General features: G+C 40.3%; 1 protein-coding gene across 1 annotated transcript; it reads right to left on the bottom strand.

The window, feature by feature from the left end:
* Positions 1-5231: 5231 nt before the first annotated feature.
* Positions 5232-12716, bottom strand: PRDX1 (peroxiredoxin 1). Its single transcript, XM_014063819.2, has 6 exons — positions 12661-12716; positions 10955-11071; positions 9334-9487; positions 8463-8585; positions 7297-7427; positions 5232-5661 (listed from the first exon to the last, which is right to left on the bottom strand). The coding sequence occupies exons 2-6, from the start codon at positions 11058-11060 to the stop codon at positions 5576-5578; spliced, it is 600 nt and encodes a 199-aa protein (XP_013919294.1). The 5' UTR covers positions 11061-11071; positions 12661-12716; the 3' UTR covers positions 5232-5575.
* Between the last annotated feature and the right edge of the window lie 3792 nt (positions 12717-16508).

Raw genomic sequence — 16508 nt, forward strand, 5'->3', positions numbered from 1 at the left:
ACCCCAGCCCATGAGACTAGCATCCGTGGTAATGGTGATTCTACGGTCTATCCTGAAGTGACACCCCTGCTCTATGGCTGTGGATCTCCACCAGCAGAGGGAGGTTCGGACCTCCCTTGTTAGGGGCACTCTTGATAAGGATGTGCTTGTCCTCCGCTTTTGGAATGGCAGAAGGAACCATTGAAGCTCCCTGGTGTGTAATCTAGCCCAGGGCACAATCGCAATAGTGGACACCATCTTCCCTAGTATTTTTAATAGCATAGCTAATTTAGCCCTGCTCTCACCCATCACCTGTGTCACCAGACTTTGAAGGTTAGACCGACGCGCTTCTTCCTCCAATATCGGCTCTTCACTCTAGAAACTGACACACTAACCAGAGGTAGGAAACCTTGACGCTTCAGCTCATAGTTAAAGCTCCAGAAGGATACTGTCTCTTGGGGCTAGCAAATTAGTAATACAGTGATTTCCATGTGGAAGGTCTGAGTTCTAATCCATTGCATCAACAGACAAAGCTGGCAACTTTTTCTTTTCCTGCTAAAAACAAAACAAAACAAAATTTCTTAGTGTACAATGCTGAGCTTAAAGGACCTGACTTGGGTATATAGCAGATTCCTATGAGATGGATCCAGATAGGTATTGCAAAGTAGTTCTGTTTGTATCTACTTATTTCATTTAAACATGATTAAGTGCAATCCCAGTGATCTCAAATTGTTTAAACATGACAAAATCTGGATTTTGCTTTACGTGCTGGAAAATTCTGCTATATCTGTGAAGCAGTATTAAAAACAGTTCAGTTCATTACCAAGGTGAGACTAGAACTCACAGCCTCCAATTTCTAGCCTGATGCCTTGACCACTACCAGTAAATGGCTCTCAAATCCCTATATAATAGTTAGCAAATAATAATGGCTGTTCTGTTCCCATTTGAATCTTTCCAGCTAGGAGAGATCTAGTACTGTTCTAGGTTAACTGTTCTATTTCTTTAAAAAATCTTACTACAAAGAAATTCTTCCTGCTGTTCAGCTTGAATCACCATTTAATTTTGAGCTCTTAGATCTTAGCCTATTGTAAGGAGAAAGTGTGGTGCAGTATTTAAGATGCCGGTCTAGGAATCAGGATACAGGTTCTGGATCTGTCTTAGGCCTTGGGTCAATCACTCTCTCACCAAAAATAGCATCAGGCTCTTTGAAAACCCAGCTGAAGAACAACCCTCTTGTTGCATTAGTATGCACTAATAATTCACTATGGGAACTAGACAAGCACAGTACGAATAAGCAGAATCTGCAATTAAGCAGACCAAATGCCAAGACTTTGTTCTGCTCTATTTCAACAAGTCAGATTCACCCCCTCTGCATATGCCATCTTTTTAAATGTTGGTAAATCACAATTTTATCTTCCCCTTAGTCTTTTCTTTTGCAAGTTAAATGCCAATAGCATTTGCATTTAAAATATATATATTTAAGCCCTTTATTTCTTTACAAGGTTTATAAATTATTCCAATAGAAGAAAACGCTGAACAGTGTTTAATCCCCTATCTTTATTAATTCAACTTGGAGCTGTTCAAAGTGTTTAATTCACATGGTTTTCAGGTCCAAGGTCAATGAGCAGCCAAGAAGTGTTTGCGGCCTTAGAATCTTGCCTGCTTCAGCAGCATGCAGAGTATTGTAGCAGGAAATTAAATATGTACAATTTTGTCTTAGTGACAGGGGCTGTAAACCATGGTTCATGTACTAACATGATGTGTTTACATTCACAACTTAGGAAATAAATTCACCAGAGTAGTAGTAATCAGCCACCACTCTGAAGAACAAATATGAGATGTTAAGTCTGTCCTGGAGGAATTTCTACTTTTATCAGCAGAATATCTTAGCCTGAGGGCTGGTATCTCTAACAATTGAGATAGAAGACAGGATTGGCTTCAACCTTGGAGGAACCATTTTCCTAATCTCTAACCATTCAGCATTCAGGATTCCTCTTGCCTTGGGGCTGTGGAGAATAGCCTAGCCTAGCTGATCCATCCCACTTAGATGGATCTAAGTGGTTCAAACAGTTCGCCCACTAGAGCCTGCAGAACTGTAGGGAGATGCCAGAAGGGAAATCTATGAACCACCGGAGGCTGCAGGTTGGAAGCCCCCTTTAGGAAATGCCTGATGAGTGGCTGTTGGGCTAAGGGGGGGAAGGTGACTGCCCCCTAGGACCGTGGATAATGCTGCCTCTTGGCGGCGGAGCGTGCTGTGAGACAGGCCTCTCTGAAGTCTGTCCTGCAAAAACTCTAGGACCTAGGGCAGGGATGTTGATATGGGATTGATGCCAGCAACACCTGGCAAATGCCGACCAAGTCGTATTGTAGATACACGTTGTCAATGGTCTCCTGGAACCCTCAATGATTGAAATAACTCTATCCGAAATGTTGGCCGCCCCCAGGATCCACCTTTCAAGTGCCAGGCAGACAACTGGAGCCACTGGGGCTCCAGATGGAGCAAGACCTTCTGGCACAGGGCGATTTGATCCCAAGCAATCCTCAACAGGGGGGCCACTGTGAAGTGAACAAGGCCCACAAACTTCCTGGGCCAATGTGGACAATAACAATGGCTGTTATAACCAAAGAGCACCTGTTGGAGTTCTGTACCTGTCTTTCGGATTCTGCTGGACTAAGTAAGTTTTTCAAAGCACTTTGCTGCCTGAGACAAAGCATAAAATTGTTTCAATGCTGCCTCCCTTCCCTCCACTCAGATTAACAAGTAGCATCTTTTGTGAGAAAGGACCCTTAGTGATAACCAGTCAGACCAGGGAAGCAACAATATTTTGTTCCTAATGAGACATGAACTCATTAGGAATGGCTCAAGGGAGGTAGCTGCTGCTTTTGTTCTGCTTAAGATTTTTTTAGTCCACTGCATTTGGAAAGAAACAGACTATAGAAGGCTGATCTAGTACAGGCACTTCTATTGCTTTGATAGTCATCAAGCCTTGCGTCATGTATCCAATGAACTGTACATCTTTCAAAAAAAAAAAATCATCTGATATGAATAACAGGCTTCAAACATCACACTAAATCACTCTATATTAATCATGGTTTTTAATGAGGCTCAAGTGGCTGGGTTCCCACATTGCCAAAAGGCATGGTTTACAGTATTTGAGTCATAAACACCTGGGTTTATCCAGTGTTAGAACTATACAAACCACATTATGGCCTAGAGTGGTGAATCTGACAGCTTTTTCTGGGTTTATTTTCCTGCTCTGGAGTTGAACTAATGGGATATGAGAGACTTGGTTAAATAGAATTCTCAACTTTATTTATGAAACTACTAGGGGAAACTTTAAAAGGGACAGAAAACAATGTTGAATTCTCCCTTTATGTATTGCTTATTTTCCTCCATTCTTCCCTATGAATTGTTCTCAGATAAGTTCCAATAATGGAAATGAAATTTGATTTTAGGGTCTGAAATTATATCACTCTAAAAATACAAATACATGGCAATGCTGAATTTCTTTTGGCTGTAGAACTGAGTAATGCTGATTTGCTTTAGACTGAAATTGCAATCTGCTGCACTTCGCATGATCAGTTATAACCTCAAATAAAAAGTAACTGATGTAACATCTTTGACACCTAAAATAAATCCAGCCTTGTTAAATTTCCTTTGCTCTAATTCTATTACATCAAAATCTCGCTATACAGTACAAGATTTCCCTTATCTTTATTATGAAGTACAAGATAGCCTTTAGTATCATTTTAAAAACTATTTGCAGCTTCTTAAAAACAATTCTGGTATTATTCTACATGCTTGTTCGAAATTCTTTCGAAGACAGGATAATCCGGCATCTTTTTTGTATTCCTGGGCTTGAAAAGATACTGAAATTATGGTACTAGGATATTATGATTATTTTTGTTAAAGAATTATTGAAAAAAAAATTCCAAAATACATTGCCTATTCACTAGATTATTATTGTGCAAAATACATGGTTGGGAAAACTGCTAGTGATAGAATAGTTAATATAACATGATTAAAGGCTCAATGTCATACTTGCAGCACACCAGATGCACAAACCAGACATTTATTACAGTATGCAATGCACAGTAATAATCCAACCTTCAATTAACAATTCAGTGTATTGCCATGTATACAGAAGGGTTCCACCACAAAAGCGCGTAGGACAAAATCGCGCTCGACAAAAGCGCGCTGTGACGTCATCACAGCGCGACGAAAAAGATCGAAAAAATGTAAAAATAAAGCTAAAACCTTCCCCTAACCCCCCCAAACCTAACCCTAAACCTAACCCTAACTCTTAACCTAACCCTAAACCTAACCCTAAACCTAACCATTAAAGTAACGAAAAACGTAACGCTAACCCTTATCCTAACCCTAACGCTAACGCTAACGCTCTAAAGCTAACCCTAACCCTTACCCTAACCCTAACCCTAACCCTAACCCTAACCCTTACCTTTATGTGAATCGGCTTGCTTTAATTTAATTTTTATTAATTTTTATTTGAATTTTTCGATCTTTTTCGTCGCGCTGTGATGACGTCAAAGGCGCGATTTTGTCGATCGCGCTTTTGCCGTCCGCGCTTTTGACGGGTCACGTACAGAAGACTCTTGAGAAAATCATAATACATTTAATCAATCAAATGGTGCATGTAAAATAATATTTGGAATATTAGCTTGGTGACAATAGTTGATAGATGACTGAATGAGAAACGAAAGGATAGGTCTAGGCTGATATTCACATATTAATAAAGTTTTGTTCCCCCCTCCACTGGCAAGAAAGATCATTGCATCTTAAAACGGTAGATCAGAATTATACGGGCAATCCTCACCAGTAGCAATTAGGGACTGACAATTTTGTTGCTAAGCAGCAAAATAACTGTGACCTCATATGGTCATGCCCTACCTTTATCAGTTTCAGCTGTGGTTATCAAGTGAGGAACTCAAACAATTTGCAACTTCCTGCCACTTTCCCATTGACTTTGCTTGTCAGACACAAGCTGCAAAGGGCGCAAAAGGCAGTTGAAACTGCAGGATGCTACAAACATTGCAAATGTGCATTGACTGGCAAGCTCTTGAATCACAATCATGAGACTTTGGGAGGGTACAACAGTAGCAATTTTAAGGACTGTTTGCAACTCTGTTTTCAATGTCAATGCAAGTTCAAAGTTGCTGAATCAGCAGTCAATAAGCAAGGAATGTTGTATCAGATTTGTTCGTATGTTTCTATTTTCAAAATAATTGATACATTTTCCCAGTTTTTCATAAAAGTTTAATAACAGTACAAAATACAAGAAAAGCCATTTGTTCCACATGTACCAGAGACAGTCACTAATATGCTAACAATTGTCAGCTATGTGCATGAGTACAAGGAGAAAATCTCTGCTTTGACCAGGGTTAATAGGCTAGTCAAAATATGTCATTCTATAATCCACTTATTCAGATCCACACGTTCCAAAATAAAAGACTAATGAAATGAGGCAGTAAACCAATCTGTTCACAACATGGCTACTCTTTAAATAAGAAATGGCAAAGATTGCTGTCATATGTTACAGTATACTTTTTTTACATGTGTACAAAACACAACATACATTTATTTCTGTTTGGAGAAATACTCTTTACTCTGCTTGACATCTGGCTTGATAGTGTCACTTCCAGGTTGCCAACCAGCTGGGCACACTAAAAAAATACATTTTTAAAGTTATTGGGTCATCTAAAAAAACCTGAATTGCAGGTTAATAACTAGATCAATACCCCCAACCTTGCAGAAAAGGAGAGTTGCCGTTTACAGTATTAGAATTGCATTGATTGGAAAAACCCTGTTGCTTATGGTAATTTGGGCCAAGTTATTCTGATCATAAACTGCAACTTTCATATTCTCAATTAGAACATATTTTTAGCAATACTAGATTGTATACCATTAGTATCATAGTTTAACTATTATTCAGTATGATAGAATTTAGATTTAATTATATTACTTAATACATCACAACCACCTGAGTTCATACACTACACTTTTCATAAACTGGAACATGTGCAATACCAGATCCATTCTTGAGACTCCAAGAACCCTTTTTCATCACATTTGCTGAAAATCAGCAACCTGGGCTTCTGGTATTTTCGTGACCCGTCAAAAGCGCGGAGGACAAAATCGCGCTCGACGAAAGCGCGCATGTGACGTCATCACAGCGCGACGAAAAAAATTAAAAATTGAAATAAAATTAAAATTAAAGCAAGCCGATTCACATAAAGGTAAGGGTTAGGTTTAGGGTTAGGTTTAGGTTTAGAGCGTTAGCGTTAGGTTAAGGGTTAGCGTTACGTTAACGGTTAGGTTTAGGGTTAGATTTAGGGTTAGGTTAAGGGTTAGGTTTAGGTTTAGGTTTGGGGGGGTTAGGGTAAGGTTTTAGCTTTATTTTTACATTTTTCGATCACAGCGCGATGTTTTCGTCGCGCTGTGATGATGTCAAACACGCGCTTTCGTCGAGCGTGATTTTCTCCTCCGCGATTTTGTGGTGGAACCGATATTTTGAGATGGGAAAGATCAAATTCCAATAGGCCCTAAGTATTAATGCTTAAAAACTCTCAGAACCTCCTCCAAGATGGAGATGGGAATAGAAATCTTGAGTTTTCTTCAAGTGACTTGGAAAACAAGCAGTAAGTTGATATTCTGATAATAAATTTATTTCATTTATTATGCAAATTATATGTGGCATTCTGTGCTACTAAACTTTGTTTGCACTGATTTTAGAGAATGTAAACTCCAACATATTTTTACAATGGTGAATAAACTTATCCCCAACCTTTAAAGATTTTTTTTCATTGGAAGTCACTCCATCAAAGTTAGCCTAAAATTTGTACAACAAATGGATAAATCTTTTGTAAACAACACTTACATCTACGCACCCAACCTTAACAGCCTACATCTTAATCATACAAATACTATCCAGGTGGCAGCTCCAATCTATTTTTAATGTATTAAAAAAGTGCTAAAATTTCTCAAGTATTCATATCTATGTAATTTACATAATTCTAAAAATATTTTTTGCTATGCAAACAAAGTGTTAGCACTACATTATTTTCTTCTGTTAAATCAACTCAGTGTCTCAATTTCTAACCAGATCCTAATGACTACACCAAACTGTCTCTCAGTGCATGTTCTGGCTAACCAATTCATTCCATTTCCTGCTTTACCAATACAAGCTGGCAAATATAAAGTTTTGCATAAAATTTCCCTAGGTTTTGTATGCTACTAGAGCTAGAGCCCAGTGCAGCTTATGAGGCCAATACATTTTTTAAAAGTATAACTAATCTCACCTTCTCCATTTTTGTCTGTAAACTGAAAAGCCTGAACTAGCCTGAGTGTCTCATCAACTGAACGACCAACAGGCAAATCATTGATTGTGATCTGGCGCAGGATCCCCTTTTCATCAATGATAAAGAGGCCCCTAAAATAGGAAAAAAGTAATAAAAGAAGTTAGAGGTTGTGCAAACACCAATTCAACTTTCTCTGAATTTATTTTTAGAATGCAAATAAAGCAAATATCAAATATAAGGCACTCATTCCTGCATGTGCTATGTGAAATATTAGCTTCTTGCAGAATTCTTTAGCTTGAATAGTACTAGATAAGAAACAATATTGCCTAATATTATTCATCAAACTTGTATGGATGCCCAACCCTAGAAGGCAGAGAACAAATTATAATACAAACACTCTTTAAAATAACAAAGATTGAAACATCTAAAACTTACATTCATCCATCAACCATCCTGTGCCAGAACTGTTTACATCCTGGCCCCTATGCACCTGGCCAAAAAGCCAGGTTTTCACAGCTTTCCTAAAAGCCAAAAAAATCAGCAACATCTGTATCTCGGGCTGGGGTGAGGCTATTCTATAAAGGCAGGCACGATGACAGAGAAAGCATGTTTCTAAGACCCCCGTCAGACCATTCTTTCACTAGGGAGACTCATCCATGCCCATCCTCAGGGATAGGCACCTGAAAGTCTACTGCTAGAGTGACTGGCCTCAAATCACCTAGCTGGCTTTCATGCCTAAGGAAGAACTACAACTTATTCTTTCAGTTTTGATTTTTTTTCCCTGCTGAAACAAACAGAACTTTGGGCAAAGTTTTCACGTATTATAAGGAATTAGTTTACATTCTTTATTTACATACATTACATACATTTTTTACATAACTAATTCTTCCTACCAAGGGAAGCAAGAATTCTTTTAAGTAAGGCCTATCTGAAATTGATAATGTACAGATCCATTGCTACTAGGTAAATGTAAACTTGAAAACAGGCTAAATGATGATGGCATTTAAACATAAGCATTGATAGCTTAAAACTATGAACTATTGAAGACCAGCAATATCCTTATTAATATACCTACAATTCAATGCAATACAATTCAAAAACTATCTGAAGGGAGAAATAGGTTATCCGCTTGAAGAATACAAATCAGATGGAGATTGTTACCTTACCTGTAAGAAATACCTTCATCATCCTTTAGTACACCATAATCTTTAGCAATTAGACGTTTTGTATCAGAAACCAGAGGAATGCGCATACTGCCTAGTCCACCTTGTTTTTTGGGAGTGTTGATCCTTTAAGAAGAGTTGAAAACAGAATTCAAAAATTGGTAGTTCTTCAAATACTTTTAAAATGATCAATCACAACTGAAGCACAAATGTGCAAATATAAAGTATTTTAGCAATTTTAACAATTGCAAAGAGGCAGAGATCCAAAAGTATCCTCCTTAGTTCAACTCTTTTGCAGATTACCAAATGTCAGTTCTCATTATAGGAATACAGTGGAAACTTTTTTGGTGTTGCAATCCAGCTGTCCTTGTGCAATATAAATTGCAACAAAAACTAAACAGTTCCTTGGCATTAATACAGCTACTATGAAATGGCAGAAAAAAATGGCTCCATTTAGTGTAAGTTTTAACAGACTCTAAAAATCTTTAAAGCTCTGCATAAGTAAGTTTGTGACAGTTATCGGAGACTCAAAAACCTACCAGTTTTGCAAGTTATTAAGCAGGAATTAGGTTTCATCTCTTTTACATATTAATTGTTTGGTACATGAAATGACATCAGAAATAAGTTAAGGCTTGCTGATGAAATCACTTCAGAGCAGCTGTTCATTTCACTTGCAACAATGTCTTCCAACCTGTACCTTTTCATTAAGTGTCAACTCAAGCTAAAGCACAAATGTGCAAATATAAAGTATTTTAGCAATTTTAACAATTGCAAAAAGGCTCAAAGGTTTTAATTTCAACAGAAACATAATTTTCTACCATTATCAGAAAAAGCTCTTTGACAGGATGAAAACCCCAAACCCAAAGATTCTTACCAGGCTAGATGGCAAAAGTGAGAATCAACAGAAGCACCAATCACCTCACAATTTATCTTCTTGAATTCATCAGACCGGTCACTGAATGAAATAATTTCAGTTGGGCAGACAAAGGTGAAATCAAGTGGATAGAAAAATAATACAACGTATTTTCCTAGGAAAAAGTTGAAAAAGGTAGTCAGTAGCATGGAAACATTTTTTTCATAGTCAAATTGGTACAGTTACAGAAAGATATAATTACTAAGGCAGTGCATAAAATGGAAAATGTTTTGAAACCAAAAGAAATCAATGTATTCTACAAGTTTTGCCTGAACCATTTTGGATTTTCCATGAGGTGGCTGAAACAAAACTCAGTGGTCATTCAAGTCCTTTGTTATGTCCTTATACTTTCACTACCCTTGGGCAATTTCTGCCCTATATTAATATATTAATCAGAACAAAACAGCCTCATTCCATTAAGAATTTGGACCAAAACTTCCAAAAACATGCATTTTAAATCAGCCACAGATCATCCAAAAGCAAGCGTGGGATGCTTTTGCACATTCCTAGTACCAAATCCTGTATTTCAAAATTCAAATATTAGAGCAATTTTATGGCATCTCTGCAGATTGCTAAATAGCACAAAAGATATCTAGTACAACTGAAAATGCTATATAATTATCAAAAGTTCTCCTTACTGCTAAGCAGCCATATTTGTGGATGCTTCATACACAACTCTATAACACAATAGGGGCCTATACTTAAAAGCATGCAAGTTTCAACACAAAAATATTAAACTCCAGATAAGATAGTGTATTATTCCTTCACTAACCAATTATACTACATACTTATCAATTGCCAGCATAATTCAGCTGTTGGCTATCCGCTGTAGTAACTACTTAAGCTCAAGATAAGTTAAAGCAGGTGCTATCAATATAGTATCTCCCCACAGACTTCAATTCTCTGTTATTTCAACATTCCAAAACAATCTAAAGCCATGTGTGGTGAGGGCCACAATGTTACCAGATAACTTAATCTGGATTTATTCAGTAGGCTTCCATTTTCAATTAGATTCCTGGAAGCATCAGGTTCTTGTTTCTCCACTGCCAAATAACATTTGGCCGAGTCATAATCAGCATAGCATTTTGACACTGAGCAGCCCTTCCAACTATGATTAATATCAAGTAAAGGGGAATTGTGCTTTTCCTGCCAAAGGCAGTAGAATATTGGCTCTCAGAGATCCTATCCTGAAATCCAGCCTTGAGACCAAGTATAGTAGACAGGATGAAGTAAACCATATCTTCATCTTTCCTTCTCTATCTATATATATCAAATTATATATATATATGACAAAACAACTGATTGCTACAATTATCTCATGATTTTACTGGTGAGACAAGTGGATACCTCACCCATTTCCACTTTAATGTCCTAAATATATGGTCTCATAATTTAAATGCTCCATGCCTGTGCACAATGCATTTTGCTATAAACCAGTTGTGAGATGCTCAAACTGTATTTTTGCAACCTTAAACAGAATATTTCAGAAGCAAAGATCCTGTTTTTGGACTAGGATCCTATTTATCTACATAATGTTCTATAACACCACCTCCACCAATCCAACAAGCGTTATTGGACTTACCTTTGTAGTCAGAAAGTTTAATATCTTTGAATTGCCCATCTGGCATTACTGCTGTGGCTTTGAAGTCTGGGGCTGGTTTCCCAATGAAAGCATTTCCTGAGGACATTGTGACTGAAGCTTAAGAGAGGGAGAGAGAGAGAGAAATGATTAGCAAATTAGCAAGGTATCACCTGAAAGAGCATTGATAATCAAGCTATTCAGAACCTCAGAAATTTTAGAAGCTGGAATTTAATGGTCTAAAAAATGGTCTTAAGCCTTTTAAAAAATAATTTGTCAGAAGTCACCTATTATCAATTACCCAAACTACAGATTAACATGCTTTTGTTAATACAAATTTCCTGAATATAGGACAGCATTTTTTCTTCATTTATCAACCATCAACTGGGATGAGAGTATGACCTAAGAAACCATATATTTTAGCTGGCTTAATTCCTAAAATCAAAACTGTTCTTTATACAGTACGTCCTTCTGCTAATCTTATGCAGCCATATATTTTGCAATCTTACTCTTTATCAAGCTTCTGGTATATTTGGCATATTTGGCATATCCGCAAATGCTAAGCATTGTAGACAAATAGTATTTGCAGATTCTCCTAACAATACCAATTCAATTTATATATTCAAGTCATAATCTGTACCAAGTATAGAAAACACAACTAAATCTAAATTAGCTTTATCCAAAATGACAATTTGACATAATCCAATGTATAACCAGTTTTAAAAAGTCCAGTGTACATTTGTGCAAGTTAGACATTACATTCTGAAACAATTCTGAATATTAAAGACAGCAAGTTTAAAGAAAACTCTTAAAGGCAATCTTTAAACAATCCAAGTTCAGATGGGGGAGGGGGGAATAGATTTCGTTTCCCATTATGTAATTACCGAAAATTGAAACCTTTGAAGAGGAAGTTAATTTATGAATTTATAAACTTTCACCATCCCACGGCTGTTGCAAATTTTATCTCTCAGATTCCAAGGAGTTCAAATGACATTTTTCTCCAATTCAGTTTGGAAAGATTGCAGCATTTACCACGTTTTTTACCCTTAACTGCAAGCACCAACGAATTTGCACATCGCGCTAATCCTCCGAAGGGCTGAAACGTTACGTATCCAGCAAGTGAAAAGGCTAGATCTAAAACAAAGCACTATGGATCTTCAATTAGAGCACAAACAGATCGAAACGCCTAGCAACCCCCAAGGAGATCCGAGAAACCCGAGACGTCCGCTTCCATCCGGAGCACCCGAGCGTCTCTGCAAAGGAAACTCGCCTTAACGGTTCTCCTTGTTTAAATAGCCCATTGTAACCTCCAGCTGGTTCAACCGCAACATCGTTACAAGAAATGCAAAACCTTTAGAGGTGCAACTTAATGTAATAATCGAAGAGGCAGCGCAATCCGCGCCCCTGTAACCGACTTTCGGTTGTTTCGATCAGATTTTCTCTCTATTCCGCCTCCGCCCAGGTTAAGCCAAGAGGCACCTGCTGCGAGAAAGGCAGTAAAAACTTCCAACTAATTCAACAGCTGAAGTTAAACCCATTGCTTTCATTATTAAAAAAGGTCTCCCTTCTCCTCCAACATGCAATAAAGTATCACCGAAAACTAAGGGTTGTTTCCCCCCCACTTGCTTGGGGAAATGCTGTTCCACAAATCCAGCCCCGGCTGTGAAACGAACCTCCCGCCACCCCGGCTCTCACCCAGCTGCAATTACCTAAAAGCGAATCAAGAGCAGCCTCTCAGAAGGCCGACCGGTACAAGACAGAAAGGAAGAAAGGCGAGTTACCTGATTTTATATCGTCCGAAATCTCGCGATAGAAGTGACGCAAAGCCGGCAATCCTATCGGTTGGCTCCTTTCCCCGCTCTCTTCCCGCCCTTTGCTTAGGAGCTGCAGCGCCAGCATGACTTTGCAGATTTGCTCTTCCATAGCGCTCGCCTTGGATGATTTGTCTGGTAGAGGATCAGATTAAAATTCGGAGGGACAAATGAATTAATAGAATTCAGGGCAGTCTGGCCGGCTTTTGGTGCTTTTTCCTATGTGGGGGAACCCCCCCTCCGAGTGGTTCTTTTGGCCCCCATATCAAATATTGCAACTATTGCTAATAACAGTGTTGCTAAGTAATTAGATGTCACTGGATTACCAACACCTTGGGTAATCGATGTACATAAAAATGCAAAGTCATGACGAGTCGGCCCTTTTTTATTAAGCATTTTTTTTTATTAAGCATTTTATTAAGATTTATAGGCCGCCCTTTTCCCTGAGGGGACTCAGGGCGGCTTACAATCACAAGGGAGGGGGGTGCAGTATCAAAAGACAAAACAAAATGTGAACAAAGGAAAAATAATAAAACACAACTTTCGTTCAGCGATCAACACTCGGGCGGGTAAATTGGAAACCTATCCCCAGGCCTGCTGGGAGAGCCAGATCTTGAGGGCTGCGCGGAAGGTCTGGATGGTGGTGAGGGTACGGATCTCGACGGGGAGATCGTTCCACAGGGTCGGAGCTGCAACAGAAAAGGCCCTCCTCCGTGTAGTCGCCAGTCGACATTGACTGGCGGATGGGATTCGGAGGAGGCCCAGTCTGTGCGATCTAATTGGTCGAAGGGAGGTAATCGGCAGAAGGCGGTCTCTCAAGTACCCAGATCCACTACCATGGAGTGCTTTAAAGGTGGTCATCAGTACCCTGAAGCGCACCCGGAGACCGACAGGTAGCCAGTGCAGCTCGCGGAGGACGGGTGTAACGTGGGCGAACCGCGGTGCGCCCACTATCACTCGCGCGGCTGCATTCTGGACTAACTGCAGTCGCCGGATGCACTTCAAGGGCAACCCCATGTAGAGCCCATTGCAGTATTCCAGCCTAGAGATCACAAGGGCTCGAGTGACTGTTGCGAGAGCCTCCCGGTTTAGGTAGGGCCGCAACTGGCGGACCAGGCGAACCTGGGCAAATGCCCCCCTGGTCACAGCTGACAATTGGTGGTCAAAAGTCAGCTGTGGGTCCAGGAGGACTCCTAAGTTGCGGACCCTATCTGAGGGGTATAGAATTTGACCCCCCAGCCTAAGTGTTGGTACATTAGCCAAATTGTTGGGAGGGAAACACAACAGCCACTCGGTCTTGTCCGGGTTGAGTACCAGTTTGTTAGCGCTCATCCAGTTCTTAACGGCCTCAAGACCCTGGTTCATCACGTCCACCGCTTCATTGAGTTGGCACGGGGTGGACAGATACAGTTGCGTATCGTCCGCATATTGGTGGTATTTTATCCCGTGCCTCCGAATGATCTCGCCCAGCGGTTTCATGTATATGTTAAATAGTAGGGGGGATAAGACCGAACCCTGCGGCACCCCACATGTTAGGGGCCTCAGGGACGATCTCTGCCCCCCGACCAACACCGACTGCGACCTGTCCGAGAGGTAGGAGGAGAACCACTGCAAAACAGTGCCTCCCACTCCCACCTCCCGCAGTCGTCGCAGAAGGATACCATGGTCGATGGTATCGAAAGCCGCTGAGAGGTCAAGGAGAACCAGGATGGACGCATGGCCTCCATCTCTGGCCCTCCAGAGATCATCGGTCAATGCGACCAAAGCGGTTTCTGTGCTGTAACCAGGTCTGAAGCCGGACTGGAAGGGGTCAAGATAACTAGCTTCCTCCAAGGCCCGTTGAAGCTGGAAGGCCACCACCTTCTCCACAACCTTCCCGATAAAGGGGAGGTTGGAGACAGGACGAAAGTTGTTTAAAATGGCTGGATCCAAAGATGGTTTCTTCAGGAGGGGTCTCACCACCGCCGTTTTGAGTACGGTGGGGAAGTGCCCCTCCCGAAGGGAGGCGGTCATGACCGCCTGGATCCAGCCATGTGTCACCTCCCTGCTGTTGGCAACCAGCCAGGAGGGACACGGGTCCAGAATGCAGGTGGAGGCACTTACAGCTCGAATGGCCTTGTCCACGTCCCCAGAGGCAACATTTTCTAAATAGAGAGACCATTTGTATTCCACATCAGACCAAAGGTGCTTTCTTTCAAAAGGCAACAGGACCTTGTTTTGCTAGAAGACATTTCGCTTCTCATCCAGGAAGCTTGTTCTGTTCTGACTGAATGGTAGAGAATGGAAGGATTTATATTCCTTGCCATCATGTGGTCCTTAGCCTCCTTTCTGATGTTGAAAGAAATGTCCTTCTGGGTTCAGCTCCAAGTGGGGAAAAAGACACTGGAGGCTGCTTGGAAAGATGGTTTATTGTTGGATAGGGCCACATGGCTTGAGCCCTGAACAGAAAAGGTGATCACATGCTTCAATGTTGGTGGAGAAGGAGAGAAGGGGTGAGGCTTGCTAGGCTTTTTATACCCTGTTTAGTCCCACCTCTCTGTTTCCTGTTCCTGTGTAAGAAATGTATTCTGATTGGTTGTCAGACTCCCATGTTGCCATGCAGGGGGCTACTCTCTAGGCTGTTTTGAATCCAGGTATGAGTTCTCAGATGCCATGTGGAGAGTTGAGTAAAAGGCCAATATTACCATGCCTTTCTGTAGCTGCTGCTGAAGGCTTTATTATGTAAAGTGGGCTAGCCTGGCTAGTGTTAATGGGCCTATTGACAAAGGAGGGGGGGTGGGCAGGAAGCTACAGGCAACTATTCTGTCTTTTAAAACATGCTTCTTTTCACATCCAGAGAAACATTCTGCCTTTTCAATATTTCTTAGGATATTTCATTTTTTCTGGGAGAGGGCTGGATGATAACTTCCCACAGTGATAACAGTTGAGGTCAACTGGAGGTTTATCTCTGCCCTCAGAGTCACCTGAATCCTTCCATTCTCCAAAATTCAGTCACAACTGAACAAGCTTCTTGGATGAGAAGCAAAATGTGTTCTAGCAAAACAGGAAAATCCTGTTGCCTTTTGAAAGAAAGCACCTTTGGGACAACCATGACCTGGGTAACTGAGGATCTCCATAGACATTGCACATCGGCATTCTTACCCTGGTTTGTAGTTAAGCATCTCAGAATTAATTGTGTTAAAGACCCAAGGCAAATTGTTTGGTCAGTTCAGGTGATAGGGCTATCTTCATCTTGAAAAATAGTAGATTGTGCTAATTTATCTCAGTTGAATCATATTTTATTGAAATAACCAACCTCTAGATTGCAGGGTGCTAGTTTTGCAGGGAACACACAACACATACAAATTGGCAGCTATATTTAACCTTGAATATTTAAAATTGTATGCAAGATTGTTACATTGCTTAAGCAACCATGGTAGCCAGATTCACATGAACAAGCAATCTTCTGGTGTCTAAAAAATGTCTATTTTATGCTGTATGTTAGGGCTGTCAAACTCACGGTCCACGGGCCAGATGCATCATGCACTGGCCACGCCTATGCCTGGTTTAGTGAAGGGGAGGAAAGTCCCGATACATCATGTGAAGCCACTGTAACAACGTGAGTTTGATACCCCTGATCTATTTGGTGAGAACATGGATTATAACAATAGGCATGGGAAACCTCAGCACTGAAGGATTAAATAAATGACAGGGTGACATTCCAGTGACTTGAAATAAATTGGAATTACACACTTTCAAACAGAAAA

This window comes from Thamnophis sirtalis, unplaced genomic scaffold, assembly GCF_051295495.1.
Source record: "Thamnophis sirtalis isolate CommonGarterSnake01/CBP01778 unplaced genomic scaffold, rThaSir2_p1.2 scaffold_7, whole genome shotgun sequence".
NCBI classification, from domain to species: domain Eukaryota; kingdom Metazoa; phylum Chordata; class Lepidosauria; order Squamata; family Natricidae; genus Thamnophis; species Thamnophis sirtalis.

What these genes read in the sequence shown, in the direction of transcription:
- PRDX1 (XM_014063819.2), bottom strand. Translation starts at nt 11,060, where the DNA reads ATGTCCTCAGGAAATGCTTTCATTGGGAAACCAGCCCCAGACTTCAAA. An exon ending in TAAACTTTCTGACTACAAAG is followed by an intron (nt 9,488 to 10,954) that starts GTAAGTCCAATA and finishes ACTTTTTCCTAG; the next exon opens with GAAAATACGTTGTATTATTT. An exon ending in CACTTTTGCCATCTAGCCTG is followed by an intron (nt 8,586 to 9,333) that starts GTAAGAATCTTT and finishes CTCTTCTTAAAG; the next exon opens with GATCAACACTCCCAAAAAAC.